At 56.6% G+C, this 18,690-nt stretch overlaps 1 protein-coding gene and 1 long non-coding RNA gene across 2 annotated transcripts; one reads left to right on the plus strand and one right to left on the minus strand.

The window, feature by feature from the left end:
- Positions 1-1,460: 1,460 nt before the first annotated feature.
- sfswap (splicing factor SWAP) lies at positions 1,461-18,090 on the minus strand. The gene is given in 20 exon segments (XM_057023368.1): positions 1,461-1,754; positions 2,330-2,402; positions 3,110-3,235; positions 3,301-3,411; positions 5,190-5,476; positions 5,700-5,896; positions 7,024-7,153; positions 7,226-7,329; positions 7,743-7,809; positions 9,979-10,072; positions 10,159-10,308; positions 10,537-10,798; positions 11,910-11,936; positions 11,939-12,059; positions 12,331-12,434; positions 12,828-13,050; positions 13,774-13,850; positions 14,657-14,788; positions 16,238-16,401; positions 17,600-18,090. Coding segments are annotated over 20 exon segments (2,712 nt in total). The 5' UTR covers positions 17,797-18,090; the 3' UTR covers positions 1,461-1,688.
- Positions 4,206-4,818, plus strand: LOC130519785 (uncharacterized). The gene is made up of 2 exons (XR_008948472.1): positions 4,206-4,321; positions 4,354-4,818. It is a non-coding gene; the product is annotated as an uncharacterized LOC130519785 (long non-coding RNA).
- Positions 18,091-18,690: the final 600 nt, after the last annotated feature.

The following is an 18,690-nucleotide window of genomic DNA, read 5'->3' on the forward strand; positions in this document are numbered from 1 at the left end:
CAAGTCCTGACCCTCTGAACCATGTCCTGACCCTCTGAACCAAGTCCTGACCCTCTGAACCAAGTCCTGACCCTCTGAACCATGTCCTGACCCTCTGAACCAAGTCCTGACCCTCTGAACCATGTCCTGACCCTCTGAACCAAGTCCTGACCCTCTGAACTAAGTCCTGACCCTCTAAACCATGTCCTGACCCTCTGAACCAAGTCCTGACCCTCTGAACCATGTCCTGACCCTCTGAACCAAGTCCTGACCCTAACCCTTCCAACATTTGAGCGATAAGGTGTACAAATGAGTTCAGCAGACATTAGCATAGCACGAGCATCCCAGCACAACAAAAACAACTCTGCTAACCGCTAACGAATGAGGCTAATGCGAATGCTAATGCGAATGCTCAGTTTAGGTCCCAGGTGGGTTCGGGGGACCACCTCTGCTCAGCCTTTTGGCCGCTCGGACACGTGCTCATTTGATTTTGGCTGTTTCATAAATGTGAGACGCTCAGGGCCGTTGGTCCGAGAGCATCACGTCCACAGCCCCACCCCTCACGGGTATTATGGGATGCACTGAGCCAGCCTCACGAACCACACAGGCTTTTATTCTGAAGCTGCTTCTTGGCGTTTCCTTTGGGAATGTCGCTCCTCTGGACCCCAACATCTGAGACGGACCTGCTGCTCATGCTGTTGCTCAGCAGAACCACTCGGACCCCTGAAAGATTCATTCTCAACGACTTCAACTTTGAAATTGTGGGATTTTTGACCGAAACAGACTTTTAGGGACTAAACTCATTTGCTGAACGTGAAGTTTGTTGTTGAAGCTGAGTTGATCTTCTGTTGCCGGCTGCAGGTGGTTCTGCTCAGGGTTCAGCAGATCGGAGCCATTCAAATGCTGGGTGAAGGATCCAAGAGGGTCTCTGCAGGGGGCCTCAGCAGGGCACTGAGGACACGTCCACTCTCAACGAAGGAGCAAGAAAACCTCAACAAAACCTCTTCATGGACTCCAAAGGAGCCACTTCCTGTGAGACGAGAACTTCAGCAGGTGAGTCCGTGAGTGGAGCACAGCTGGAGCACAGCTGGAGCAGCAAGAGGACACGAGTGTGAGGAGTTCCCGTCAGAGGAGCTCATCACTTAGCAGCCGTTTATGATGCCAACGGCTTTATGGGACGGTGATAAAAACCTCACGTGTCCTCCGGCCCTGGAGCAACGTGGAGACCACAGGAGCTGCCAGAGGACATTTATTATCTGTGACACACACACACACACACACACACACACACACACACACACACACACACACACACACACACACACACACACACACACACTTAATGTAATTGAGATTGTCGGGCATTGATTTACGTCTGAATCGATCGGTGCAGATGTGATGTGCTGATCGGATTGAGAACAACTGAGGGAACATGAGTCCAGAGGGGGACTTTTAGGCCGAGCAGAACCATGAGTCCAGAATGATCCTGAAACTTTATTGACAGTTCGTGTACAAAGTCTTTCTGCTTAAACACATGAAAATAGAAAGACAAGAAAGAGGGAAGGCCACGAAGGTGGGAGGAAGAGGAGAGAAAGCAGGAGGAAACGGCACCTTCACAGAAGGAACCACCTTAACAGAACCACGTCAGCACCAACCCCCGAAGAACGCTGCTCACTGATTGGCTGACGAGGCCCGAACAGCTGCCGCCTTCAAGAACTTTGAGGCTGGAACGTTTTGGAGGAGGCGAGCATCGCTCGAACCTTGGCCATCAGGTCCTGCAGAGAGTGGAACCAGTCACTGACCCCCTCTGTCCCAGTGGAACCAGTCACTGACCCCCCTGTCCCAGTGGAACCAGTCACTGACCCCCTCTGTCCCAGTGGAACCAGTCATCTCTCCCCTCTGTCCCAGTAGAACCAGTCATCTCTCCCCCCCGTCCCAGTAGAACCAGTCATCTCTCTCCCCCCCGTCCCAGTAGAACCAGTCATCTCTCCCCCCTGGCCCAGTAGAACCAGTCTCTCTCCCCCCCGTCCCAGTAGAACCAGTCATCTCTCCCCCCCGTCCCAGTAGAACCAGTCATCTCTCCCCCCCGTCCCAGTAGAACCAGTCATCTCTCCCCCCTGGCCCAGTAGAACCAGTCATCTCTCTCCCCCCGTCCCAGTAGAACCAGTCATCTCTCCCCCCCGTCCCAGTAGAACCAGTCATCTCTCTCCCCCCGTCCCAGTAGAACCAGTCATCTCTCCCCCCCGTCCCAGTAGAACCAGTCATCTCTCCCCCCTGGCCCAGTAGAACCAGTCATCTCTCCCCCCTGGCCCAGTAGAACCCATTATAAAAGGTGAAGAAGGACAAATACCTGAGTTATTTTAGACTGAACAGAAGAAATGATGGATGATGAGACGGCTCTCTCCTTCTCCAGAGATCCTCCTCTGGGGGGAATGTTGACATGACAGATATTAATGTGATCATCAGAGGCCCACAGATATTAATGTGATCATCAGAGGCCCACAGATATTAATGTGATCATCAGAGGCCCACAGATATTATATGCCTTTAAAGCAGTGGTCCCCAAACTACGGCCCTCGGGCCGGACACAGCCCGGCTCCACATTTGGCCCGGCCCTCTGAACAACACCAGAGATGCATTTTGATTTTTTTTCGTCATATGTGTATTTGACCTTTTTAACCCTGTCACTGATGGAGACTTTGTCAAGAAACGTATGAATGCTGTCGCGGAGGAGGAGTTTCCCGGGAAGAACGATGTCTTTAATGCCGCGAGTCTGTCGGCGAGTACAATCACCAGACACATCAAAGAAATCGGGCTAAAGTATTTGCCCAGCGGCAGCAGAGGACGTACAAACTTGAGGTTTTTCCATGAGCGCTGGCGGAGAGCTCAGACCAGCAGGATGCGGCGTGCTGTTTATTTCCTGACTTTTCGTGTGAAGAACCCAAGAGGGTTATTTGGTCATGTGTGGCTCTTTGGAACCACCACATGTTTACGTTTAGGCACATCAGCAATCCTCACACTTCTGTTCCCAACTGGCCTGGCCCCCCAGCAGAGAAGGCAAAAGTCATGTGGCCCGCACAGGCAAAAGTTGGGGGACTCTGCTTTCAAGGTTCCAAACAGTGCTGGTTACCTGGAGACGGTGACACTGGAGGCGGGGCTTGCTGAAGGAGATGTGACTCTGCTGGGGGAGGAGCTTGGTGATAAACAGGAAGCAGTCTGAGTCTGCCCGGAAGGCAACCTTTTTTCTGACGGTGTCCTGCGTGACAACAGACGATAGAAGCATTGTGGGAAATTAAGGAGGAAGTCAGCAGTTGGTCTCACCGGGACCTCCTGCCTCTGGCGTGACGATGGCGCTCCTTCTCCCTGTCCGCTCGCTGCCGCTCTGGTGAGGGTGCCCGCCGGTGCCTCCTTCCTGGAGAGCGCGACTGAGATCTGAGCGGGCACAAGGTCGGGGGTCAAGGTCAAGGCAAGGACAGGTCGACAGATGAAATTGAACTTTCTCAACAGACTCTGACCAACAGGCTTCGATCAAATCTGATGTAGGTGGTTTGAAGAGGAACACCTGGGATTCAAGCTCACGACAGGGGTCAAGATTGGGCCTGGGGGAGGGGCCTTGTTGGTGAGGGTCCTAAGTAAAGAGGAGAGGTCTCCTGTTGTTGGTGGGATCTTCTAATCCTGCCAGCGTGATGAACCAATCATCGAACTGATCAATGATATCATGGTGATCAGTGACACTCGAGAACCTCAACAGGTGTTGGTGGTCCAGGCATCTGACTCCGTCACCATCAGCACCGGATCACCCCAGGGCTGTGTACTTTCCCCCCTCCTCTTCTCCCTGTACACAAACTGCTGCACCTCAAGCCACCAGTCTGTCAAGCTGATCAAGTTTGCGGATGACACCACCCTCATCGGCGGCTCATCTCCAATGGCGACGAGACTGCCTACAGGAGGGGGTGGCTGGCTGGTGTGTCCTGGTGCGGACACAACAACCTGCAGCTGAACGCTCAGAAGACAGTGGAGATGATTGTGGACTTCAGGAAAGTCACAGCCCCTTTGCCCCCCCTTGCCCTCATGGACTCCCCCATCACCTCACGTCACGGACTCCTTCCGCTTCCTGGGCACCACCATCACCCGGGACCTTAAGTGGGAGCCAACCATCAGCTCCCTCATCAAGAAGGCCCAGCAAAGGATGTTCTTCCTACGGAAGCTGAGGAAGCTCAAACTACCTCCCAGGATGTTGGCGCAGTTTTATACGGCCATCATCGAGTCCATCCTCACCTCCTCCATCACCGTGTGGTTTGCTGGTGCCACCGCCAGGGACAGACTGAGGCTGCAGCGCGTCGTGCGCGCTGCCGAGAAGGTGATCGGCTGCAGGCGCTCCCATCCATCCAGGACCTGTATATCTCCAGGACCCGGAGGTGTGCAGGTCGGATCACGGCCGACCCTTCCCACCCTGGTCACGGACTGTTTCCCCCCCTCCCCTCAGGCAGGAGACTACGGTCCATTCGGACCAGAACCTCCCGCTACACTAACAGCTTCTTCCCCTCTGCCATCAGGCTGCTGAACACCAAGTGACTTATCACTTAAGCACCATGTACAGCAGCCAGCCGGACTCACGAACAATACACTACTCCTCATGGACCTGCACTATTTCTCACCACTCACTATTTATGTAAATACTGTATATAAGTCTTATTTTATTTTATTTATCTTATTCTAGTGTGGTGTTGATGTCTAATGTTATGTTGAATGTCGCAGCGGCACACCACGACAAATTCCTAGTTTGTGTAATACTGTGTATTACATGTACAATGGCAATAAACCTTCTTCTGATTCTGATTCTGATTCTGACACAGGTCCTCCAGGGACACCATCAACTACACCGCTGGATCAACAGAAGCCTGACCGAGGGACTGTCGTCAAGTTTGTCTGTCTTCATGAATTCTGATGGAAACCACCAACGATGGACCATCAGATCACGGAGTAATCTACAGAGGAACCTGATCAATTATCAGCGTCTATTGAATGTGAGACTTGACTCTGATGCTGTCCACCAAATGTCTAATCAATAATCTCTGGTGGACAATGTGGCTGCACCTCAGTCACTGACACTCCAGATCAATAATGGGAGGGTCAGAACATCTGGAATGATGACAACAGTGAAGGTCCCATCTGCAGGAACGTGGGACACTGCTCTTCTGTGGTCTCACCTGGCCCGGCGCTCCCTCCTGTAGGCACTGGGAAGTGAATGTCTGCACTTGGACTTTGACTTGGACTTGGACCTGGACCTGGACCTGGACCTCCTCTTGTATTTCTTCTTCTTTTTGTCTCTGTCTCGGTCTCTGTCTCGGTCTCTGTCTCGGTCTCGGTCTCGGTCTCCTCTGGAGCTGCTGTGGGAGGACGCCGTGTCCCTGCTGCGATGAGCCGCCTTATTCTCCGTGCTGCAGGACTGTTTCTGAGGGGGGGCAGAAGGTCTGGAGGGGAAACTGGTGGCGTCCTGCTGGTGACACAGGAAGCAAACGTGCTCAGAATCAGATTCCAGATCAGCATCAGCTCCGACCATCTAAAGATCTCCAAAGAGAGACGCTTTCTCCTTACGTTTAAAGAGGGGTTCAATCAAACAAAGCACAGTTGCTTCAGCTAAACTGGGAGCTCCAGAGTCCCTCCTGGTTTACGTCTCCAGGTTTGGTGTCAGCACAGATAAATGAAGCTACGCTCACCTCCAGCTGGACGCAGGAGTCCAGCTCGGCTCTCTTGGCCTCAGGCTCCCCCGTGTGGGGGGTGCGGAGGGTCTGGAGGAAGAGCGCCGCCTTCCTCTTCCTCTCCGCCTGCAGCTGCTTCTCCTTGGACTCTTTAGAAGCCTGAGCCAGCTTCTCGCGCGCCGCCGCCGCCAGACGGTCCTCCAGCTTCTGTTTAGCTGTGGGGACAGAAGACGAGCGTGAGGACAAACGCAGCATCTGCATAAAGAGCAGAGGTGCAGCAGAACGGGTCCTGTCCTCTCCCCTCTGTCCCCTGTCCTCTCTCCCCTGTCCTCTCTCCTCTGTCCCCTGTCCTCTGTCCCCTGTCCTCACTCCTCTGTCCCCTGTCCTCTCTCCTCTGTCCCCTGTCCTCTCTCCCCTGTCCTGTCCCCTCTGTCCTCTCTCCTCTGTCCCCTGTCCTCTCTCCTCTGTCCCCTGTCCTCTCTCCCCTGTCCTGTCCCCTCTGTCCTCTCTCCCTTGTCCTCTCTCCTCTGTCCCGTCCTCTCTCCTCCTCTGTCCCCTGTCCTCTCTCCTCTGTCCTGTCCCCTCTGTCCCCTGTCCTCTCTCCTCTGTCCCCTCTCCTCTGTCCCCTGTCCCCTCTCCTCTGTCCCGTCCTCTCTCCTCTGTCCTGTCCTCTCTCCTCTGTCCCCCTCTCCTCTGTCCCGTCCTCTCTCCTCTGTCCTGTCCTCTCTCCTCTGTCCCCTGTCCCCTCTCCTCTGTCCCGTCCCCTCTCCTCTGTCCCGTCCTCTCTCCTCTGTCCCGTCCTCTCTCCTCTGTCCCGTCCTCTCTCCTCTGTCCCGTCCCCTCTCCTCTGTCCCGTCCCCTCTCCTCTGTCCCGTCCTCTCTCCTCTGTCCCGTCCTCTCTCCTCTGTCCCGTCCTCTCTCCTCTGTCCTGTCCTCTCTCCTCTCCCTCAGCGAATGATTCATTTCAATAACACAATTGAGTTTTCTTTCAGGTGTGTCTGTGTGTGTGTGTGTCTGTGTGTGTGTGTCTGTGTGTGTGTGTGTGTGTCTGTGTACCAAACAACCTAAACAACAATATTCATCTCGTTTGATCACACTGACAACTGACACGTTTGTTGTTCTCTTCTCCCGAGGACAGGCTGTATTAACCTGCCTGTCGCCCCCTAGTGGTGAGGAGGAGCACAGCCTCCTCCAGTTAATCTCTCTTCCATTTAAACTGGGACGAGGAACCAGTTCAGACGAGACCCAAAGTCCAGTTGTGAGCACAGCTGGATTCATCCGTGCAGGTCAACGTGCTGCCATCCTGTCGGTGGAGACGTGTCACATTTGTCTGGAACGTTACCTTGTTTGGCCTCCAACTCCTCCACAGAGAGCGCTGGCTTCTTCTCTTCTGGAGCGCAGGGGGGCGGGGCATCATTCTGGACCAAGGCCTCCCCACCCATGAAGGCTTCCAGCACCTGCTCCTCCACCAACTTTGGGAAACAAGGATGAGGCTGTTGTAAACGAGGTGTCAGCGGATGGCCCAGACAAACAGGAAAACAGACCTTGTCCTCGTCAGAATCGTCGTCCAGTCGCACTCGGTTCTTCTCCAGAGGCAACAGGTCATTTTCCTTCACCTTGATGGCGAAACAGATGGGAGCAAAAGATGCTGTGAAGGTGGAGAGAAGAGAAGCTGTGATGTCTCCACGCCGTGCACACGTGCACACGCTGAACACTCGGCTCACGCGCTGAGTTTCCCTGACTCGTCTTTGTCAGGAAGCATCACGTGCACCTTTAAAGTGCTGCTCAGCGCTGCACATTTGAGCCAGAAATCTGCCACTGGAAGTGTAAAAGCCCAGCAAGCTCTCGCACACACGCACACGCGCACACACAGACACACACACACGCGCGCGCACACACACACACACACGCACACACACACACACACGCGCACACGCTTTGTGTGTGTGCGCTTTGTAACCTGGAGGCTTTGCATCTCAATTACTGAAGGAAAGAATAAAAGCTGTGTGTGTGTGTGGTGTGTGTGTGTGTGTGTGTGTGTGTGTGTGCTCCCTGTCCCACCTTTCCTCAGCCTGGACTCCTTCAGTGCTGCATCTGTCTGAAGGTTAGCGTCACTGTCTGTCGTCTCCTGCAGAAACAAAGAATTCAGTTCAGTTGTTTCGGTGTTACAAGTTTCACAAACACACAACCGGCGAGGGGCCACGCCGTGGAGTCACGTGACCGGCGAGGGCCTGGAGTCACGTGACCGGCGAGGGGCCACGCCGTGGAGTCACGTGACCGGCAAGGGCCACGCCGTGGAGTCACGTGACCGCGAGGGCCCTGGAGTCACGTGACCGGCGAGGGGCCACGCCGTGGAGTCACGTGACCGGCGAGGGCCCTGGAGTCACGTGACCGGCGAGGGGCCACGCCGTGGAGTCACGTGACCGGCAAGGGCCACGCCGTGGAGTCACGTGACCGCGAGGGCCCTGGAGTCACGTGACCGGTGAGGGGCCACGCCGTGGAGTCACGTGACCGGCGAGGGGCCACGCCGTGGAGTCACGTGACCGGCGAGGGCCCGCTAATTGAACATCTGTTAATCTGGATTTAGCGGTTTTCCAGGTTTCCGCTCAAAGGTTCCACGTGAGTCTCAGTTTTGGGACTTGATGAATTCGGGGTTTGTGGAGCGTCCGGGTCCTTCACCTGGAGAAGGAAGCTGGTGGAGCTGCTGAGCAGCAGAGAAAAGGTCAGATTTGATGGTGGAGTGGCTCCACGGTCCAGTGATGAGGAGGAAGAACCTCCGGAGTGATTCAGCACCGCTCAGCCGCAGGAAAGACTCGTGAGCGAGTCTCTGGTCCACCACAGCGTCTGAACGGGTCCCACCAAGCCCCCAGAAACAAACCAGTTCAGACCAGTTCAGAAGGTTGAGGAAGACTAAAAGAAGGATGCGGAGAGGCAGCACGGTGTCGTTTGACCCACCTTTCCTGTATGGGGTGGGACCTTCTCTGGTGTTGCCTTGGCGACCACTAAAGGAACAAACTAACCCTTCTGGGTTTGACTCTGCTGCTTCACACTTCAGCCAAAACGTTCAGGTATTTTTGAGTTTGTTTCCAGAGTTCGGAGCACTGACGGCCCTCAGTTATTGGATCAATTTAAAAAGGTTAGAAACATTCCTGGATATCATTCTTGGCTACATCAGTTAGCATTTTAAAACCAGCTTCCTCGGAGAACCGTGCGTGTTCAGACCAGCTCGGAATGATTTTATCAGGAATTCACGCGAGTGTCGGGAACACCTGAAAGATTCAGGATTGGTGCAATCTAAAAGGCCAAAGGTCACAAGGACAGTCCTCAGTACCATCACAAAGTGAGAGTAGATGATTCCACAGTTCTTCTCTGGTGGAGGAGAAGCTGAAAATGTTGGTTTAAGGCTCCCTCTGATACGATGTTATCACACCTGCTGCTAATTAACCATCAGGACAGAGAGAGGCCTGAGACACAGCGCAGACGCAGCAGAGCAGCACAGCAGCACCGTGACCCCAAGGTCCCGTCTCACACGCCTCCGGACCGCTGTTACGACCCACTGCTAGCGACAATGGTGCTAACATGAGCCACAGCAGCACGGTGCTCCTCTGGATCAGGCGTGACGCTGCGGTCACCTGATCAGCCCAACACGGCTCAGGTGCACAGGTGCTGACCCCAACCCTCTGATCAGAAGATCCAGGGAAGCCAATCAGATTCAGAACTGCTGCAGCTGAAAGAGCGGCTTCATTCAGACAAAGGATTTCTGATCAGACCAGAAACATTCACAAGACTTTCCTTCTGTTTGGGGTCAGACCAGGGGTCAGAGCAGGGGTGAGACCAGGGGTCAGAGCAGGGGTCAGAGCAGGGGTCAGAGCAGGGGTCAGAGCAGGGGCTCTGGAAACCCACGGCTCTGGAGCCGCATGCGGCTCTTCAGCACCGCCCTCGTGGCTCCCTCGAGCTTTTTCAAAAATATGCAAATGGAAATTGTTTTACTCTACAGACAGTTGGGGTTAGGGGGCTGGGGGCTACAGACAGTTGGGGTTAGGGGACTGGGGGCTACAGACAGTTGGGGTTGGGGGCTACAGACAGTTGGGGTTAGGGGACTGGGGGCTACAGACAGTTGGGGTTGGGGGCTACAGACAGTTGGGGTTAGGGGACTGGGGGCTACAGACAGTTGGGGTTGGGGGGTTGGGGGCTACAGACAGTTGGGATTGGGGGCTACAGACAGTTGGGGTTAGGGGTTGGGGGGTTGGGGGCTACAGACAGTTGGGGTTGGGGGGTTGGGGGCTACAGCTGGTACCTCGGGGAAACATCTGCCTTCCTTCTGTAGGAAGTAGTTCTTCTTGAACTCGTAGTAGCTGTTGAACTGGTGCCAAGGCTGCAGGAACTCAAACCTACAGGTGAAGACACCAGAAGAGGGTTCGGGTTAGATGATCCACCGACCCCCACCATCAGGAGCTGCACACGTCTGCTCACTTACCGAGGATCGTTCTTCGCTCGCACGCTGGCCTCAAACTTGAGGCCGTTCCTGGCCACGTACTCGGCCAGCTTGTCGATGACCGCTTGGATGTCGGGTGGAGGTGGAATAATGGCGGCCACTTGTGGGGAAACTTGACTCTCCAGTTTTGAACTGAAATAAGAGGAAAGAAGATCCTGAATGAAGCTCTGCTTGGATGGAACAGGTCCAGTCTGAAGGTGCACGCCCCAGGTCCAGGCAGAGGTCAACTGATGAAGGCTCCTCTGGTACCGTGTGGACCTGAGCACCTTCTACTGTTGGTCAGGTGAAGCCCAGTTCTCCCTCCATCAGCGCTCATTATTCTAGTTTTACTTGGACCCAAGCGGTTGTGAGGGTTCTAACCTGGTGTCTGGTCTGGCGACCATGGCGGGGCACGCGCTGAGGGGGGCGGAGTCAGCAGCTCCCAGAGCCACAGAGCTGGTCTGAGGAGGCGGCGCTGTCGAAGCCGGGTCGGGTCCAATGCCAGAAGATGGAGGCGCAGCAATGAGACCCGAGGCCACGCCATTATAAAAGGAGGTGGAGTCGACCCCGGGAGGGGGCGGGGCCAAGCAATATGTTCCATCGGGCAGCATGTAGTAGCCGTAGTACATCGCTGCTGCATTGGCTGTGGGACAAAGGGGACAGGAAGTCCACATGAGTCCTCTGTTGTCCTGGTGGACTCTGGAAACTCTGATCTTTGCTCTTCGTTGATTTAAAACATGATTTCAAGTGGTTAAAAAGGCTCGTTTTCATCCGCAGGCCCCCCGCCGTGACGTTAAAACACACTGAACAGGAGGACAAACATTTTCCAACAAGGGCTGAACTATTTTGGAAAATCATCTAATTGTGATTTTATTGCAATTGAATGTGTGATTTCCCCCCCCAAGGTTCTCCTTCATGTATACAAGGAACAACAACTCAAACAATATCAGACCCACTATAAATAGTGAAATTGTTTCTGATCACTTGTCTGAAGCTGGAAGGTTAGGGATTAGGGCTAGGATAGGCTAGTCTTAGGGCTAGGTTAGGGGTTAGGGCTAGGCTAGGGATTAGGGCTAGGATAGTCTTAGGGCTAGGTTAGGGATTAGGGCTAGGCTAGGGATTAGGGCTAGGCTAGGGATTAGGGCTAGGATAGGCTAGCTTAGGCTAGGTTAGGGATTAGTGCTAGGATAGTTTTAGGGCTAGGTTAGGGGTTAGGGCTAGGCTAGGGATTAGGGCTAGGCTAGGGGTTAGGGCTAGGATAGGCTAGTCTTAGGGCTAGGTTAGGGGTTAGGCTAGGCTAGGGGTTAGGGCGGATAGGGATTAGGGCTAGGCTAGGGGTTAGGGCTAGGGTTAGAGCTAGGTTAGGGCTAGGTTAGGGTTAGAGCTAGGTTAGGGGTTAGGGCTAGGCGAGGGGTTAGGGCTAGGCGAGGGGTTAGGGCTAGGCGAGGGGTTAGGGTTAGGGCTAGGGCTAGGTTAGGGGTTAGGGGTTAGGGTTAAGGCTAGGTTGGGGTTAGAGCTAAATTAGGGGTTAGGGCTAGGGCTAGGTTAGGGTTCGAGCTAGGTTAGGGGTTAGGGTTAGCAGCTCTGGCTCAGCCTTCACTGGGTCTGACCCAGAAAGGTGCACACCTGAAGGTGGCTTCAGCTCAGCATCAGAACCTCACTGCACTAAGGGAACCCTCCCAGGTCAACAGAACCAGCTCGACTCTGCAACCATGACAGCACAACACAGAGGAGCGACCCAGGTCCACACTCACCGTCACCAGAGTACTGGGCTGGTGCGGGGAAGCTGCTGGATCCACCGCTCCGGCGGGCTGGGGCACCACGGCTGCCACACCGCTCCGTTCCTGTCTGGCTTTCTGTACGAGAGCTGCCAGGGGATGGTCCGGATCCATCACCTTTAGAGGCTGCAGAAGAACAGCACAGGTCAGAACCTCTCTGCAGCACCCGTGGGACCGTCTGAGCAGCGAGAGGAAGCTTCCTGTTTGAGGAGCTGAATATGCTCAGAACAAAACCCAGATGAGTGGAGAACACGCAGCAGGCTCACAGCAGCACAGTCTCACCGTATCCATGACAACGGTGTGACTTGAGGACAGTTTACCCACAATCTCCTGACATCACCATCTCAACATCTCACACCACCAACAGCAGTCGGCCCACCTGGAAGACGGTCCTCACCTTCACAAGCTCCTCCAGGCGGGAGCTCTTCTGGGGGGCGAACAGGCTGGGGTGGAGGTAGCTGCCGTCCCCGTCATCATCAGAATCATCTGACTGGGAGTCTCCTGCAGGAGTGGGAAACACTGGTGACGCCCGAGCTGAGACCTGATGGCCCTGGCCCCAACCCCCGGTGACCCCTGGCCCCACCCCCGGCCCCACCCAACCCCCGGTGACCCCTGGCCCCACCCCCGGTGACCCCTGGCCCCAACCCCCGGTGACCCCTGGCCCCAACCCCCGGTGACCCCTGGCCCCACCCCCGGTGCCCCTGGCCCCACCCCCGGTGACCCCTGGCCCCGGTGACCCCTGGCCCCACCCCCGGTGACCCCTGGCCCCACCCAACCCCCGGTGGCCCCTGGCCCCACCCCCGGTGGCCCCTGGCCCCACCCCCGGTGCCCCTGGCCCCACCCAACCCCCGGTGGCCCCTGGCCCCACCCCCGGTGGCCCCTGGCCCCACTCACCCTGCGGCTGCTGCTGGCTGTCTGAGGCCAGCTTGTAGCGACCTTCTTTCATGGCCCTCAGGATGTGTTTGTAGTAAGGATTCAGGTAATGGTCAAAGCGCAGGAAGTCAAACTGGGAGTTCCTTGCCTGCTTGGCCTTCAGCACGATCTCAAACTGCGCCCCCTGCTGGCAGACAAAGTTGGCCGTTCTCTCAATGATGTTGTGAGTCTTGACAGTCGCCGGCTGGAGAAGACAGGAAAGATGGATGAAGATGAGGTGGTGATGAAAGGTAAGACAGGTAGGTAAGTGGAGCAGAACCAGGCCCCTCCCATGCCAGCAGAGCCGGAGGCTCCATCTCCATCACGTCCTGAGGACCTCCTGAGTTTAGGCAGCTCAGGCACGAGGAACCGACTCTTCTGATCAAGAACGCTGCTGTGGTCACGTCGAGGGTCAATATGGCGGCAGAAGAGCTCCTCCTTCACTACTCGTGTCTCCTGGAAACGTCTGGATCCATTCAACCACACAAGCTGAGGTCATCAGCACGGAGACCGACACGCCGCTGGGTTCAGAACCCAGTAGGGGGTTCAGAACCCAGCAGGGGGTTCAGAACCCAGCACGGGGGTTCAGAACCCAGTAGGGGGTTCAGAACCCAGCAGGGGGGTTCAGAACCCAGCAGGGGGGTTCAGAACCCAGCACGGGGGTTCAGAACCCAGTAGGGGGTTCAGAACCCAGCACGGGGGTTCAGAACCCAGTAGGGGGTTCAGAACCCAGTAGGGGGTTCAGAACCCAGCACGGGGGTTCAGAACCCAGTATGGGGGTTCAGAACCCAGTAGGGGGTTCAGAACCCAGCACGGGGGTTCAGAACCCAGTAGGGGGTTCAGAACCCAGTAGGGGGTTCAGAACCCAGTAGGGGGTTCAGAACCCAGTAGGGGGTTCCCAGCCAGGAATGACGGTTCTGTGACTCACCAGCTCGACATCAGCAGGGACGGCGAGTCCAGGGGGGGCAACAAACGGCTCCTCGTTGACTTCTGGCTCCGCCTCCTCTACAGGTGTGAACAGACAGGAGAGCGTCACTGCTGATGCTGCCTCCCCCCCCCCCTCCTCCTCCCTCCCTCACCTGCTGGCCTCCTCCTCCCCCCCACCTGCTGGCCTCCCCCTCCCCCCCCACCTGCTGGCCTCCTCCTCCCCCCCTCACCTGCTGGCCTGCTGGCCGCCTCCTCCCCCCTCTCCTCCTCCTCACCTGCTGGCCTCCTCCTCCCCCCCCCCTCACCTGCTGGCCTCCTCCTCCCCCCTCTCCTCCTCCTCACCTGCTGGCCGCCTCCTCCCCCCTCTCCTCCTCCTCACCTGCTGGCCTCCCCCCCCTCACCTGCGTGCCTGCTGGCCTCCTCCCCCCCCCCCTCACCTGCTGGCCTCCTCCCCCCCCCCACCTCACCTGCTGGCCTCCTCCTCCCCCCTCCTCCCCCCCCTCCTCACCTGCTGCCCCCCCCCCCTCACCTGCGTGCCTGCTGCCTCCTCCTCCCCCCTCTCCTCCTCCTCCCCCTCCCTCACCTGCTGGCCTCCCCCCCCCCTCCTCCTCCCCCCTCCTCCCCCCCCCCCCCCCACCTGCTGGCCTCCCCCTCCCCGCTCCCCCTCCCCCTCCCCCCCCCCTCCTCACCTGCTGGCCTCCCCCCCCCTCACCTGCTGGCCTCCTCCTCCCCCTCCCCCCCCCCTCCTCACCTGCTGGCCTCCCCCCCTCACCTGCTGGCCTCCTCCTCCCCCTCCCCCCCCCCTCCTCACCTGCTGGCCTCCCCCCCCCTCACCTGCTGGCCTCCCCCCCCCCTCCTCACCTGCTGGCCTCCCCCCCCCCCCCCTGCGTGCCTGCTGGCCTCCTCCTCCTCGGTGGGCTTGGAGGGGTCGTAGTAGTCGGCGGTGTATTTAAAGGCCACGGCGTTGTAGGAGCCTTCGTCAGCCAGACACTCGCTCAGACGTTTGTACTCCTCCTCTGTGGGACACAGAAGCAGCAGAAGTGACCAGAGAATCACTCCATCATCACGTGATCAGAACACGACAGCCGAGCATGATGGGAGACTCTAGCCTGGGTGGGCCAGAGAGTTCCTGATGTTCATGAAAGAACGCAGGAAGCAGCAATATTTCTAACCCATCAGCTGCCCCGTGTCCAGCAGAGGGACCGGTCAGGGTCCAGGGACCAACCGGTGGCAGGGCTGGAAGGAACCATTCAGACTCACTCCTGTCCAACGTGCTGAAGACTTTAGCAAAAACACCTCCGATTCATTCAGTTATCATCATGAGACCTGTCACAAGGACAAGCTGCACCTCTAAATATGGAAGGTGATCTCCACACACACCGGGTCAGAACCGAGTCATTCTGAGGACTGAGCGCAGGAAAATCGCTTTGCTGGCATGAGCAGGAACATCCTGAAGAGCCTGAGCTGCTACGCCTGTGCAGGCCACTGCCCTCCTCTGGGGGCCACGCCTCCTCTGGGGCCTGGCCTCCTCTGGGGGCCACGCCTCCTCTGGGGGCCACGCCTCCTCTGGGGGCCACGCCTCCTCTGGGGCCTGGCCTCCTCTGGGGGCCACGCCTCCTCTGGGGGCCACGCCTCCTCTGGGGCCTCCTCTGGGGGCCACGCCTCCTCTGGGGCCTGGCCTCCTCTGGGGCCTGGCCTCCTCTGGGGGCCTGCCTCCTCTGGGGCCTGGCCTCCTCTGGGGCCTGGCCTCCTCTGGGGCCTGGCCTCCTCTGGGGGCCTGCCTCCTCTGGGGGCCTGCCTCCTCTGGGGCCTCCTCTGGGGCCTGGCCTCCTCTGGGGCCTGGCCTCCTCTGGGGGCCTGCCTCCTCTGGGGGCCTGCCTCCTCTGGGGCCATGCCTCCTCTGGGGCCATGCCTCCTCTGGGGGCCTGCCTCCTCTGGGGCTTGGCCTCCTCTGGGGGCCACGCCTCCTCTGAGGCCTCCTCTGGGGCCTGGCCTCCTCTGGGGGCCTGCCTCCTCTGGGGCCTGGCCTCCTCTGGGGCCTGGCCTCCTCTGGGGGCCCAGACTGGACCCCTGAGGCACCACAGACCAGCTCCAGGTGAGGGGAGGGGGGCTGCAGCGCTGCCATCTTCAGACTCCTCTCAACACTTTCAAATGCTCCAAACTAGTTTGAAATCCTGAAGTCGGGTCTGGCCCCGCTGCCTCCCTCATGAGGAGATGAGGATCCAGGGACGCTGGTGCAGCCACAGGAAGCTGATCCTGAACATTACAATCGACCTGTGTGACAACGAGCGGCGTCTGAAAGCAAACACACACTTCTGGATCCACACAAAACACCAACGATGGAAACGAGCCAAAGCAAAAGGAGTCGGGTGGAGCCCAGGTTGAGGAGGAAGTCTCCTGTCTCCTGACCCTCCAGGATGAATCACACCCTGGACTGGGTGCCCCGCCTCCCCCCACGGACACACCTTGCCTGGCCTCCTCCTCCAGCAGGTCCGAGTGCAGAGCCAGGTAACGCTCCTCGTCACACAGCGCTTCGATCCGCTCCTCCTCCTCCGACAGCTGGTAGGAGGTGTTCCACGACCCGCTGTCGTACTCCGAGAGGTCGTGTAAGTGACCACGGCCATCGTACCTGTTGAACAATGTCAGGGATTAGAGAGGAGGAAGCGGACGGTGCTGATGAGACCTTCACTTACCAACAGACCCCCTGACAGTCGCAGACGTGCTGCCTGACGCTCGCTACGCTGATGAACAGTAAAGTGAGACATCTACGGCCCTCGTTACGTAGGTAGAACGCTTTAGGTTCCTAACAGTGATTCTGCTGCTACTTCCTGTCCTGAACAAGTCTTACATACCAACGTCCTTACGTCAAGAAGAAGAGAAACAAAGTGACTCGCCTCTTACCTTACAGGGTTCAATCCCCCCCTGTAACATTCACTTCTACATCTGCAAAGAAAGTTACATTCACACAAACCCGAGTACATAAATACCTATCCGAAAGAACCCAAATGGACGACATTTTCCAGGGTTCCTCCCTCTACGCCACCTCTCAGTTGAAGTTGCTTCATGAAGACAAAGAAAGGCAGCTGCTGCTGTTGGCATTCGGGGGGCTGGTAGGACCCCCCCCAGCCTATCGCTGAGGAAAGAACTGGGTTATGTGATAAAGACACACAGACAGAGGCTGTACAGGTTCACAGAGCAGCCGGGCTGCTGCAGCTCCAGGTGGGTCCAGCATGTTCTGAGCTCTCAGGCCAGGTTGGAGTCTGCTCTTTTATTTCAGATTCGGCTCTAAAAGACGCGAGATGTGACCCAGGCGAGGATTTGGGCCACTTTCGGAGCATTAACCAGTGGTACCAGTGATGGAAGGGGGTCCATTTCCTGAGAAATGCTACTTCATAAAGCTGCTACACCCGCTGGTGAACAGATGACGACAACTGTTCAGCCAATTTAGCACTTAAACTAAGGAATCTTAGTTTTTTAAGTTCTCCAGTTTATATGTGGAATACTTTCACAAGCTCGGATCCAAGAATAGTTCCCCGCTTTGAACAGAGGTTGTGTTGATCCGAGCTTTGTGCAGGCTGCAGTAGCGTTAGCTGCTGCGGCTAATGGCCTTTGTTTGTTCAAAAACTTACACTTGTTCGTCAACTCGGGACAAGAAGGACACAAATAAGACAAGAGCAATAGACTCGTCACGGTTTACAACAGGTTCCGAGCTTCTGCAAAGCAATCTCCAGAGCGGTGCCGTGAATTCTGAAACAGGCTAACGGACAGGCTAACAGACAGGCTAGTTAGTTAGCACAAGGTTTCAGTCAAAAGTTTGTTCAACCGACCTATCGATCATGATGCGCTTGTCTCCCATCCACGGGATGAGCTGTTTGCCCAGTTCGTGGTAAAGTGCCCGTTCGTCGTCTCTGAACAGTTTGCAGGCGTAGCCGAAGACCAAGAGGTCGGCGTATTTGTCGCTGTCGCTAACATCCTTCCTCACGGGCTGCTTCAGCTCCTTCTTTGCGGCTCCGCGACGAAACATCCTCGGTGCTGAGAAGGTCGCAGGTGTCGATGGATGAATGATGGTTTACAGGGAGCAACCAACACTCTTGGCCCGGCTGAGGTGTCGAACCGCGGCTTCAGCTCTGCTCAACGACGCCGACTCCCGGGCGCCATGTTGGAAACGAAGGAAGCGCAGCGGCGCTTCCAGGCGGCACTTTCGACACTTCCAGGCGGCACTTTCGACGCTCCCAGGCGGCACTTTCGACGCTCCCAGGCGGCACTTTCGACGCTTCCAGGCGGCACTTTCGACGCTCCCAGGCGGCACTTTCGACGCTCCCAGGCGGCACTTTCGACTCTTCCAGGCGGCACTTTCGACGCTTCCAGGCGGCACTTTCGACGCTCCCAGGCGGCACTTTCGACGCTCCCAGGCGGCACTTTCGACGCTCCCAGGCGGCACTTTCGACGCTCCCAGGCGGCACTTTCGACGCTTCCAGGCGGCACTTTCGACGCTCCCAGGCGGCACTTTCGACGCTCCCAGGCGGCACTTTCGACAATTCTTCAAAACGAGGGATTATCAACAGCAGCTGTCCATCATCTGTCCGTCGCTGATGATGTGAAGCACCCTTTTGTCAGTTTTTTGTCGAATGTGCTGCCGCCTGAAGAAAGGCAAAATCTCAGCGTTTAACTAGCAAAGAAATAAAAAACCTTATTAAATGTCCACACACGGCTGCCAGCGTTTAATCACACAAGCATTTTATTCAATGCAGTGGTTTAATTTTGTGTCATATGATAGAAGGAATTGTAACTCCCAAATATTGGGTGTTAAACTGGGACACAATTCATAATCATTCATAATTGTACGTGTAGGTAGAAGTGGGGGCTGACCTCCAGACACCTTGGACCCCCTCCCCATTCCGGCTTCCACTTGAAGAAC

Source organism: Takifugu flavidus, unplaced genomic scaffold, assembly GCF_003711565.1.
Source record: "Takifugu flavidus isolate HTHZ2018 unplaced genomic scaffold, ASM371156v2 ctg209, whole genome shotgun sequence".
In the NCBI taxonomy this organism is placed as follows: domain Eukaryota; kingdom Metazoa; phylum Chordata; class Actinopteri; order Tetraodontiformes; family Tetraodontidae; genus Takifugu; species Takifugu flavidus.